Source organism: Staurois parvus, unplaced genomic scaffold, assembly GCF_062004578.1.
Source record: "Staurois parvus isolate SC_StPar_1 unplaced genomic scaffold, SC_StPar_1.0 ptg000381l, whole genome shotgun sequence".
Taxonomy (NCBI): Eukaryota; Metazoa; Chordata; class Amphibia; order Anura; family Ranidae; genus Staurois; species Staurois parvus.
This window is the reverse complement of record NW_028318177.1, coordinates 2,956,420-2,968,926: the sequence shown is the minus strand read 5'-3', so window position 1 is coordinate 2,968,926 and position 12,507 is coordinate 2,956,420. Positions and strand designations below refer to the sequence as shown.

Sequence of the window (12,507 nt, the reverse complement as noted above, 5' to 3'; positions counted from 1 at the left end):
AGCTAATTAGCCACTAGGATTGCTTTTACATGAAAGCCGATCGCTGGCTGAAAAAAACGATACCAGGATGATGCCTGCAGCTGTAGGCATCATCCTGGTATAACCATTCAAAGTCCAGTGATGTACCAGTACGTCGCTGGTCCTTGTTGGGTGTGTATGCTATGTTCTTTTTTTTTTTTTTTTTTTTTTTTTTTGTATGCATCCTGTGGACTGAATGAAAAAAAGAGAAGAAATCTCTGCCAGAAAGTGTGTGGTATGCTCACCATTAGAATATACCGCCCTGCATCCACCCACTTTTAATGGTGGGCACACATTAGGTCACACTTTGCCACATGCGCCAGTTCCAAGATTGTACACGTCTAAATAGTGGCACGCTTGAATAAAAATTATCCACGTATAAGTGGTACCCCATATGGAAAAAGGATGACACCAAGTCCCAAACTATCTTGCCACTGCTCCCCATGTAGTCTGGGCATCCGTGGGGTCTGAAGGGGGGTAAGCTTAGAGGCTAAATGCAGGTGCTGGCAGTTGCCGGGGCTGATCCCGCTAACGCTGCATTTTTGGGGACGCTATACTAATGTGAACGCTGGTATAGTGCTGATCAAAGATATTGACCCGTTCAGACACTATACTAGCAATGGAGGTTTATTGTGCGTGCTCCCGGCAATCAAGGGGTTAAATGTTATGACTGGTGTACTGATGGGCAATCTGAAGCTATCTGGGAGGGGCGTGAAAACCACAGGAGCACAAATCACGTGTGTTTATATATTTTTATATATGTGTGTGTGTGATTTTGCACACCCATGCCGCCCTGTAGCCCTATTTCTGCTATAGGGCGGTCAGGAAGCGGTTACAGAAGCGGTTTGTGTTACGTCGCTGCATTACTTTAACTGACAAATGCGCGGTCGTGCAACACTGCACCCAAATTAAATTTACATCCTTTTTTTTCCCCCACGAATTGAGCTTTCATTTGGTGGTATTTGATTGCCTTTGTGTTTTTTTTTATGTTTTTGCGCTATAAAAAAAAGGCTGACAATTTTGAAAAAAAACCAATATTTTTGACTTTTTGCTATAAAACATGTCCAGTAAAAAAATTTTAAAATCAAATTTCATCATAAATTTCGCTCAAAATGTATTCTGCGACATGTCTTTGCTAAGAAAAAAATCCCAATACGTGTAAATTAATTGGTTTACGTGAAAGTTATAGCGCCTACAAATGGAGGGAAAGATACTGGGATTTTTTTTTTATACTAATGGCGGCGTTCAGCGATTTATGGCGGTGATCAGCAATTTATGACAGTGAAACAAACTGACACTGTACTAATGGCACTGGGGAGGAAGGGGTTAACTATTTTTTAGGCACTCGAAGGGTTAACTGTGTGAAGGGAGTGTTTTACTAGTGGGCGGGGGGTGTGTACTTCACAGGAACACACTGATCCCAAGAGCTAAACTCCTCTCTCAGGAACAGTGTGTTAGGAACTGACAGGGAGCAGAGCTGCTTTGTAAACAATGCAGCTGTGCTCTGTGTCACTGTTTGCAATTGCCGGGACCCGGCGGGTATTGACCGGCCGGGACCCGGTGATTAACACCAGCGGCTGCGATTGGCAGCACGGGTAGGGCGGTCGCGTGCCTTTGGCGCGCCCCCTACCTGTTTTGCAATATCACATTTTAAAACATGATATTGCGCAGCGGTGCCACCATGTGGCCATTTTTCTACAGTGGCTGGACAGCAAGCAGTTAAAGGCTTTGAATGTTTTCCTATAAAGTGTTTCAATTGAAAATAACGCCACTCATCCATTGTCGTAAAAACTTCTTTTTTTTTCCAATTCCTTAAGTGATCCTATTTCCTCTCCCACCATTATATCCCTTAATTGTGTATCTTCCTTCTTAATCCACTTCCCTGTTATACCTTCCTTACCTGGGGGGAAAAACTCTGTGGACCCTAAGGGCATTAACAGTGAATAATATTCCCATCCCATCTGTTTGTGTAAAATATCCCAAACTCCTAAAACATGCTAATCCTCTGTATTGTGGCGTTAACCATACAATTCCACTTAATTTAGTATTACTTAGTATATTTTCTATTTTAACCCAGCTTTTCCCTTCTGCATTATATGTTCAGTCAAAAATCTCCGCCATTATTACTGAGTTATAATATCTTTTTATATCTGGGACTCCCATTCCTCCTCTCTTTATTTCTACATAAAATTTCCTGGCGTATTCTCGGTTTTTTATTCCTCTAAATAAATCTTAATATTTTTTTAATTGATCTAAAGTATACTTCTGGTAGTTTAATTGGTATCATTTGAAGTTTATATAATATTTTTGGAAGAATCACCATTTTTAATCAAATTTATACGACCTATCCATGATGGGGTTCCCCCTCCTAATTTCCTTAGTTCATCCCTGATCTCATTTAATAATGGGATATAATTCAATTTATACAAGTTCTTGGAGGATACAGTTAATTTTATTCCTAGATATTTCAATTCTTTTTCTCTCCAAACAAAGGGAAATTTCTCCTGTAAACTATTTTTCTCTCTATTTCGAAGATTTATGTTTAAAATTTCTGTTTTTGTTGGGTTAATTTTTAAATTTGACATCTCCCCATATTCTTTAAGTGATTTCATTAAATTTGGCAATGTTATCCTTGGGTTTCCCACATAGAACAGCATGTCATCTACATAAGCATAAGCTGCCACCTTGTGCTCCGTATCACCTATCCAAATTCCTTTTATATCTTTATTATTCCTTATTGTAGCCAAAAGAGATCCCAATGATAAAACATAGCAATGGAGACAAAAGGTGTCCCTGTCTAGTTCCGTTGTGCATCCCAAAATACTCTGACAATTCCCCATTAACCATGATTGCTGCAGAGGGTTGACTATATAAGTTCCTTATCCACTCTCTAATTCTAGGTCCCATCCCCAATACTTCCAATGAATTCAACATATATCCCCAATCTACTCTATCAAATGCCTTTTCAGCATCGATAGAGAGTACCACCGCAGGGATTTTCTCTTTCCTACTTTTTTGTATGAGAAACTGAGATCTCAGTCCGTTATCTCTACCCTCTCTCCCTGGGACAAAGCCTACTTGGTCTATGTGTATCCATTCCAACATTAGGTCTTTCAATCTGTTTGCCAGAACTTTTGCATATAGTTTGGTATCTGTGTTTAATAAGGAAATCGGTCTGTAACTTGAACAGTGAGTATCATCTTTACCTTCCTTATGTATGAGAACTACATGGGCTTGTAGGGATTCCCTCCTCATTTCCATCCCCCAATGCATTCATATATATCCTCATTTTAGGTACTAATAATTCTTTATATTTTTTATAATATCTCACTGTGTATCCATCAGGTCCTGGACCTTTCCCAGCTATAGTACTCTTTAATGCTAAGTGTATTTCCTCCTGCATTATTGCTAATGGTAAGGATTTTAATTGCTCCTCACTTAATTTTGGTAATCCTGGCTTTTTTAAGTATGTCTGTCTTTTTTCTATTTTTCCTACTTCACCTTTACTTATGGAGCTGTGGGGGATAATATTATATAGCGTATTATAATATTCTTTAATCACCTTAGCTATATCTTTAGTTGAATACATTAATTCTTCTTTGTGGTCTCTTATTTTCTCTATATAGTTCCTAGATTTTTTTTCTCTTGAGCCCTCATTAAATACTTTCCTGGCCTATCTCCCCATCTGTATCTCTCACATATCATTTTATTGAACACTCTTATCTTCTTCCAGAAATGTATTTAATTCTTTTCTTCTCTTTTATTTATTACCCTCTGCATAATCTCTTTTGTTACTTTATGTTTATGTATCTGCTCTAACTCACAGAGTTCACTAAGAAGCGTGTTTATTTTTTCTCTTCTTTCCCTCTTCTTTTTTGCTCCAATTGCTATCAGGATTCCTCTAATATAAGCCTTATGAGCCTCCCACACTGTTGCTACGGACACTTCCCCATAATCATTTTCCTCAAAAAAAAATTTTTTTTTTTAATTCTTTGATCCACCTCTGAATCCTGGAGAAGTGTCTCATTTAACCTCCACAAGTTCCCCCCGATCTGCTCATTTCCCCATAATAATTGCATTGTGACCAGAGACTCGATAAGTCGATGGACCAGCAATATATAATCCAATCTTGAATACATCTCAAGTGCAAGAGAATAAAACGTATAGTCTCTGCCATTCATGTGCTTAATTTTCCATATATCTACAAGTTGACATTAGTATATCATTTTTTTCAAGGATTTCAGAGACCTACTACCATCTCTCTGCACAGGGGACGTCATATCCATCTTGGGATCCATGCAGAGATTGAAACCACCTGCCACAATTAAATTGCCTTTTTTGAAATCCATTAACTTCCTCAGAGTAATTTTTAGGAATACCTCCGGTTTCTTATTCGGGCAATAAATATTTGCTAATGTACAGTCAATTTCCTGTAATTTTCCCTTAAACAGAAAACTCCCTTCTGGAACTACCAATCTGTCTTCCAGCTTAAACCTTATATTTTTTGCAAAACCTATTGCCACTCCCTTGGCACTTTTAATTGGGGAATCTGCATAAAACCACATTGGATAATATCTGGAATTTAATTTCACATTTGATTCTTGCACCAAACGTGTCTCCTGTAAACAAAACCACTGAAGAAAATCTATGTTGAATTTCTTTAATTTCTTTCTAATTTCCATCGCCCGTTTTTCTAATTTCTGTATAATTTGGGCATGTTTATCTAGTTTTTTTTTTCCGTCTCCTCCACCCTTGATAATATTTGCCCCAGGTCTTTATGTAATTTTGCCAGTTTCTGTTTTAGGGATCTTTCAAGTCCTTTAAACATTTCTGCTTTAGTAGGCATCTGTGAGCTCTCCTCTTGTTCTTCTACTTTATCCATATCCACTTCTTCTTCCATATGTTGACTACTGTTAGCTATTTCTAGGGATAGTCTGGAACATTCCCCCCCCCCCCCCCCCCGTTTTCCCTTTCACCTCTTACACTTATTCCCTGTTGTCTCTCTGGAGTCTTTCTCCTGTGAGGGTATATATTTTTTAATTGACCCTGTTTGGTAAGCCTTAGGCTCTCCTCCCTTTGATACTTTGTTTTTCATGCTGTCCGGGGTCCGAGTGAGGGACGAGGCGGCTCCATGTACTCTTCTGGGGAACACTGCACTCGACATTTCCCTCACACAATGAGTGGATTGCAGGGGGGGGTTCACCCAGCCCGTTTTCACAGTGTCTCCAGCTGCCACAGTCCTGTGTGCAGGAGGAAGAGAGCCGGCGTCTCCCTTGCTCCAAGAAACGCTGGCCGGCTCCCCTGCTTCCCAGAACTCCCTTGCGGCAGATCACCTGATCGCCTGGTGTCCACTGAGCTGTGGGGAACACACAGTGCTGGGCCGAGAGCACAGGAAGACCCGCCGCGACGGCTGCCACTCCCGGAGGTCCTCGGTCCACGCACCCCACCAGGAAAGCCCCCCTCTCCCCGGCTAGTTTCTCCAGGGCTTCCCGCACATCTCTCCCCTTCTCGGCAGGACACTGGAGGTGCTTGGGAGCCGGGAGCTTTCACATTGAGCTCCCACTCCAAGACATGGTCAGGCTCCTTCCTCCAATCTTGGTGTTTTGAATGTTTTGTTTATAATGCCATTTTTAAGGGTCAGCCCCACAAAAGTTCTAAATGCGGAAACTATGACTGGTTTTCATTCAAATAGCCTGGCAAGGTGTTAATTTGGGTGGGGGCAATTTACATTAGATTAGTTTGGTCCACAATCAAATTGTAGCAATCTTCTGTGAAAATGGGCAAAACATAAATCAAGGGGCATTGTCAAGTTGGCCGTTTCCACCTGAACTCTGGCTTTGGCTGTGAATGGGGGATACCAGGTACTGCTGAATCTGGGGGCTGCCAACCAGGATTTGCAAGCACTTCTGGAAGGCTTCTATGGGCTTTACAGGCTTGTGCCTGAAATCTTGGTGGCTGTGGGACGCTACAAGTGCTACCCACCTCACCAGCTTGTACTGCACTTCTGGCACTCACCTTTTCGCCATGTGACACAGCAGTGCTGTATCAGCTACCTGGGGTCAGGTAAGCCTGATCTTAGCAGGGACCTCTTCCACTTTGTGTGAGCTCCCTGTCAGGTTTCCACTTCTTTCTACAGGTTTGTATCTAAGGGATAATCGCAAGTGCCTTCTTTGTGTTCCCGCATTGTCCTCTGGTCTGCCTCATCTTCTTTCACGTTGACCTCTGGTCTGCTTTCTTCACCTCTTGATGTTCATCACCTTAAAAGAGTATAAAACACAGCAGATTATATGTTCCTTCCAACTATGGCAATATACACAGCTCACTGCTCACAGTTATCAATCTGCCCATTCTGGCTGCAAAATCATTGTAGGGTGCCCACTACTGTCTTGTAATACTCTCAGGCAAATATTTATATCTCCAGTGGAAATAATAAATCTGTGTTTCTCACTATGCTGTCCTGGAAACACTGACCTGTTAACCATCTGATATGACTGGACTGAACTTAACATTCCCAGACACTTGCTTCCACCCATTAAGCAAAGTTGGCCTAACAATCCCATCAGTATCCTCTCTAGGAACCTGCTCCACCTGGAAAAAAATGAAATAAAAGTCAGCAGCTACAAAACTTGTAGCTGCTGACTTTTAAAATACAGACACCTACCTGGCCTTCGGTCCAGCGGGTGCCCACTGCGCATGCGTGAGAAGCGCTGCGCTTTGTGAATGGCCCTGTAGTCTTCTGGGACCTGTCACGTGTCCCACAACACTACGGGGTATTTGGAGCAGAGAGCAGGAGACAGGACAGCTCTAGACAGAGAGCTGGGGACACAGCAGCTTCGAATAGAGGGCGGGAGTGGGAGCTGCCGGAGTTAACTTTTCAGGTGTCCTAGCAGGTGATTGGTTGCTAAGACTGCTGTGTATCCTAGTAACCAATGTCCTACCTCTGCCCTCTTTGATAATGACAGCAGTGGTGGCGGCTGAGGTGAAGAACTGGCTCCTAAATGGCGGAAATATGGTGGTCTGGATGGGACAGTGACTCGGTCCGCATACGGCCCACAGTCCACCATTTAACGAAGGCTGCTCTATAGGCTATCTGTTCATGGATCCTCTACTGAACACAGCAGAGCTGCTATGTGTTAAAATGCCCTAAAATGTTGTAATATCCAGAAGTCCTTTCCAAGAGCTACTTGTTGTTCTTCATCTGGCGTCTATTGGCTTTTACCATTGATCCAAAAATACCATTGAAACCAAAAATCCAATGAACAGCCTATACTCCTTAGGTGAAATAGCCTCGTCTACAAGGCTCTCCATTGTTTGCTGACAAAAGAAAAGCCCTTGAATCTCTGCTGATCCTTAGCTGTAATAGCCTCATCGTCGTCTGTGATTTCTTCCAGCTCTATTTCCTTTTTTTTCAATTTTGTAGTGGTCTGAAAAAGCAAAAGAGAGAGTAATTAGATCCACTAATAAAAGAAATGCCTCTATGACCTATGGGGGCCATTTCCACCTGTATGGGTCATCCAAATCCATTATTGCGAGATGTCAGATATCAGCCACCACTGTGCATAAGCATGGATATGGATTTTCACTATTAGATTTGTGCAGACTCAATTCTGAAAGGGTTTATATTTGTCCCCTTATTTCACTTTACTCACTTTTCCTGAGTCTTCAGTTTGAGAGTCAGACTGAGAGCTCACCTGAGGTGTACCAGTTGCTATCCTCTCAAGGTCACATTTTCACACACTGTCTCCCAGCTCCTGAGTGCATAACAGTAGCAAAGCGATCTGCAACTCCTTCCCCCAGACTCTCAATCTGATGAGTCAGACTCCAAGTAAAGCTAAGATATGAAGTAAAAATGCTGCACAATTATAATAAAGATGAAATTTTCAGATTTTTTCATTAATCTGGTCTTGATTGTTTCCCTTTAAGCACAATGATTCGCTGTCTTACTAACACCCTTTATTGTGTGTGTACAGTGCCAGGCTGGGTGGACTGCACACTTACTGCTGAAATTTCTACTTACCTTCTTTTTTTGTGTAGAAAATGGGGGACTTGTCCCGTTCACATCCAGCTCTTCCCAATTTACGCCATTGAAAAATGGGTGCTGGTTGATGTTGTCAACGTCCACTTTGCGACGACTCTGGTCTTTGCACAGGAGCTGTAGAGGAAAAAGAAAATAGAAAAACATAAGATGGTAGCAATGGCATAAAATGCTAAGAGATTTATTTATAAAGACCTGTAGCTTCTTCTCCCCACAGGTCGCAGGAAATACTCCACATGGCGTTGGCAATTTATATCCTATTAATGAAATGCACAGCGCAATGTGGAGTCTGCGGTGTGTTCTCTGCATCATGCTGCAAAGAATACCTTGAAATGTCATGTGACAAATTTCCTCCACCTCCTAGCTCACTTTTTTTTTACAATCATTAGGATGAATGGGGCTCCAGTTTGTTCAGATCCCTATAGCAAGCAAAGAGTAAACTGCATTTGCAGAGCACACTGACTCATTAGATGAGCCTAAACTTTTCTTATCCCACTGGGACTATGTCACTACTTACCTTTTTCAGTAAATCCAGGAGTTCGGGGTCAGCCTCTTCTGGATAACTTGGCTCCTCATGGCATATGGAATGTTTCACCTTCTTCGAGTCGTCGCCGTCGTAGAATGGGTGATATTTAAAGGCGGTCTCAAACAGAATTATTCCCAGTGAGAAATAATCTGCGATTTGGTTATATGCCTTTCCATCATGCACCTGTAAGAAAATCAGAGAGATTAGGATCAGAGTGACAAATCAGACTGGAAAGCAGAAGCATCTCTTAGAAGAAAGCTTCGCCCAGAAATGTTCAATTTGTAATATTGAATTAATGTAGAAGCAGCGGACACAAGCTAGATATTACACGCTGTCCAGTTTTACTGCCTGTGCACTCAGAAATGTAAGTGCAACCCTCTACCCCTGTTAGACACAACAACAAAGAAGAAAAACAAATTGGCAAAGCAATTTTATCCTAACACGTTCACCTTAAAGAGGAGCTCCACCAAAAAGGGGAAGTTCCGCTTTAAGCCTTTGTTCCCCGCTCCCCATTAAGGATTGGCACCTTTGTGGAGCAGGGGGGGGGGATTTGACAGGTACCCGCCCCCACTTCTGCTGCGATCGCCTAGGCGATGGGAAGCAGAAGTTGTCGTCCTACCCTCCTTCCCAGTAGTCTTCTGGGACACGTGATAGGTCCCAGAAATCTACGGGGCCGTTCACAAAGCACAGCGCTTTTCGCGCATGCGCAGTGGGCACCCGGATGTGAAGCTGCAAACTGTGATAGCCGGGTGCCCACACTGAAGATGCCGGCACCAGGGAGAGAAGACGGCTGGTGAAACCAGCGGTTGAGTACACCGCTGGACCAAGGGACAGTTTTTGTAGCTGCTGACTTTTATTTTTTTTTCCAGGTGGAACTTTGCTTTAAGATGACTGATGTCCTAGATAAAGATTACTTGAGTTCCAAACATTCCTGATCAATGGGACCCCCAGAAGTGGGTGGCTCCTGAGCTAAACTTCCAATCTCACAAAATAACTGAATGTGAGATTTCCGAAGTCTGATCAGGGCAGATAACTGATTTCCTTACATGTCACCCAGTTAGGGGAACCTTAAAGAGAACCTGTCAGCATAGATTATTAAACTTGTCTCAGTTCCAACCTTCTTTCTGTTCTGAAGGCTGCCAGTGTTCAACACCTCCAGGGCACACCAGACCTCCTTAGGGTCACAAAGAGATTTGCCAGCCGTGGAACAAGCACTGCTTCGGGAAGTCATTGGCTGCCTCCAGTGTCAGATGGGACCCTCAGCTGAGACTGGAAAATGCCAGACTGAAAATTTCCCTTTAATCTAGTCAATAATTGACCTATGTGTACAGGTTCTCTTTAATTCACCTCTAATCTGGTTGATAATTGCTCCTTATATACAGGTTCTACTTAAGGCCTAATCTAGTTGATAATTGCCCTGTGTATGGGCACATTGAACCAGCAGATGACTGGTCTTTTACTTACTTCTGGTGCCATATAAGTGTCTGTTCCGGCTCTTTCCTTCACTTTCTTGTTTCTGAACATATTGGTCACGGCTAGACCAAAATCTGCAATTTTCACATGACCAACATCATCTAGAAGGATGTTTTCAGGCTTCAGGTCCCTATGGAGAAAAAGAGCGTTAGCTCTGCAGTTCAGACAATTATCTCCCATATGTCCCAGTGTTACTGATCAATAGAGGGATCAACATTCACAAATCTGCCTTTCCTAGCTGCCCGTAGACAGAATGATTTGATCCAGGAAACAATGGTGTCTTCCCGGGACTGATTACACTGCTACTGTATGACCATTAAACAACCATTTTCATCTGAATTAATCAATCAGTCCTGGTGGAAAATTCAATCAAACCTGACCTAATGGGCCCTCTTCTTTACTTTGTAAGTGAAACATTAAAAGTGATCCAACTTGCGCTCAACCATTCTCTTATGTGAACTGCCAGCAGAAGGGCAGCCACAGACATTGGATGGAGAAGGATGAATGGGTAAGTGTGAGCTCGCCATCGATCTTTTCACAAATAGGATTTAGTAACAGTATAGGTGCTGAGGCAGCAGGAGGGGCAGATTGTAAAAATGATTAGTTTATTCAAGGTACTTACCTGTGCACTACACCTTTCAAATGTATGAATTGCAAACCGCAAAGCAGCTCCACTGCCAGACATCTGATGGTGGTGACGTCAAATGGTTGCTTGGTGGTGATCATCTTCTTCCGCAGGTCTCCTCCACCCAGGAATTCCATAGCAAAAAATAAGTAATTCTGGAGAAGCAAATACAGACAGGTCAGTGAATGAATTCAATAAAAAGGTCAAAATAAAAGCAGCAGAATATTTTCTACCAAAATACACTGCATGACATCTATGTCTGTCTATCGCTGCACAACCTTTGGTAACATGTTTCTGGTGTCTTTCCCTACATCTGACTTATCTCATCCAATTATATTTGAACTTCAGTCAGATATAAACCATCCCTTGATTCCAGTGATGTGTTAAGTAGGGATACCGAGTATTTTCATGAGTACTCGTGAAACTACTCCCGTTACCTTAACTGATACTTTGCGGCACGATTTGCGTTTAATGGATGCAAATTGCACCGCAAAGTTTAGCATGCGATTTGAACAGGAATGCGATTCCTGTCCAAATGGCATGCGGTTTCCCCACTGCTCCTGTGCAAACACACAGGAGCAGTGCAGGAAACCTTCCTACAGGCATTCCATGCTGAGTGTCAGTGGTAGGAGAGGAGAGAGCAGCTGACCAGTCAGATGCCGTCTAGCCCAAGCATTGCGGCAATGAGAGGAAATCCCTGCCACTTTCTCTCCTCTTCTACCACTGATACTCAGCACGGGATGCCTGCAGGGAGGTATACCTGCACCACTCTTATGTGAACTCGGGCTATGACAAGCCTGGGTTCACACAAGAGCAGTGGGGAAACCGTATGCGGTTTGGACGGGAATTGTATTCCTTCTAAAACTGCATGCTGTTCTGTGCGGTGCAATTTGCATCCATTAGCGCAAATTGCAGCGCAAAGAATCGGCACTCAGTATCGGCGAGTACTTGACCGAAAGTATCGGTACTCGTACTTGCTGATAAAAAAACCAGTATCGGTGCATCCCTTGTATTAAGTAAATCAGTAAAATTAGCCAAAGTCATTTTTATATTGGCTTCCCTTCCTCACAGCAGGATTCAAAATAGAAGAGGAACAGGTACCAGTGTGAGCCAGTCAGGCCAGATTGCATTACATAGTATTGCACAATGCAGTATGACGGTTGTCAGTGTAGGGGGCAGGGGAGACCACCAACCACGATTGTGTGAATACATACATGTGTCACATCTGCATATTTCCTGCCTGTCTGGAGTTCAGCTTCAAAAGCGGACAGACAGATGTCATAAAGGAATTTTTTTGTTACTGTATATATTTTCCTAAAATACTTACTTTTGTTTGAAATGCGCCATAGAGGTGAGTACAGAAAGGGCTGCTCTCAACCATTTCCAGTACTTGGCGCTCAATAAGGACGGAATCTGGGTCTTCATCAATTAGAAGCTTCTTGCTGACCAACTTCACGGCCACCAGGAGCTTACTGTCACGATGGGTGGCTGCCACGACCTGTAAGAAAGGGACAGTTAGTATATCATCTTTTCCACATACTCTAGCTGTAACATCATTACTAAACATTCCTCAATTTGTGTCTCTAATTACATTTCTTTTCCTCCTCTTTTTCTGTCATTTGTTGACATATTATCAACCTGCATTAGTGTCCTGTAGACATAACAAAGAGCCTCCATCGGTCTTTTTCATTACAGCAGGCTGATTCGTAGGTGTCATACCCCAAAACGACCAATCATAATTCACTCTGCAGAAATCAGACTTGTACATGGTTGATTCTGACTGCTTGCTGCACACCCTACCTAGTCCAAACTAGGTAAACCCCAACTATT

General features: G+C 42.6%; 1 protein-coding gene across 1 annotated transcript in view; it reads right to left on the bottom strand.

The window, feature by feature from the left end:
- The window catches only part of LOC149455943 (uncharacterized), a 63,459-nt gene extending 51,164 nt beyond the window's left edge, over positions 1 to 12,295 (bottom strand). Inside the window, exons 1-7 of the mRNA XM_089685680.1 lie at positions 12,005 to 12,295; positions 10,675 to 10,832; positions 10,044 to 10,182; positions 8,571 to 8,762; positions 8,036 to 8,170; positions 7,315 to 7,442; positions 6,490 to 6,606 (exon numbers count right to left, since the gene is read on the bottom strand). Coding sequence (XP_089541806.1) covers positions 6,490 to 6,606; positions 7,315 to 7,442; positions 8,036 to 8,170; positions 8,571 to 8,762; positions 10,044 to 10,182; positions 10,675 to 10,832; positions 12,005 to 12,244 — 1,109 coding nt within the window. The 5' untranslated portion in view covers positions 12,245 to 12,295. The remainder of the gene's footprint in view (positions 1 to 6,489; positions 6,607 to 7,314; positions 7,443 to 8,035; positions 8,171 to 8,570; positions 8,763 to 10,043; positions 10,183 to 10,674; positions 10,833 to 12,004) is intronic.
- Positions 12,296 to 12,507: the final 212 nt, after the last annotated feature.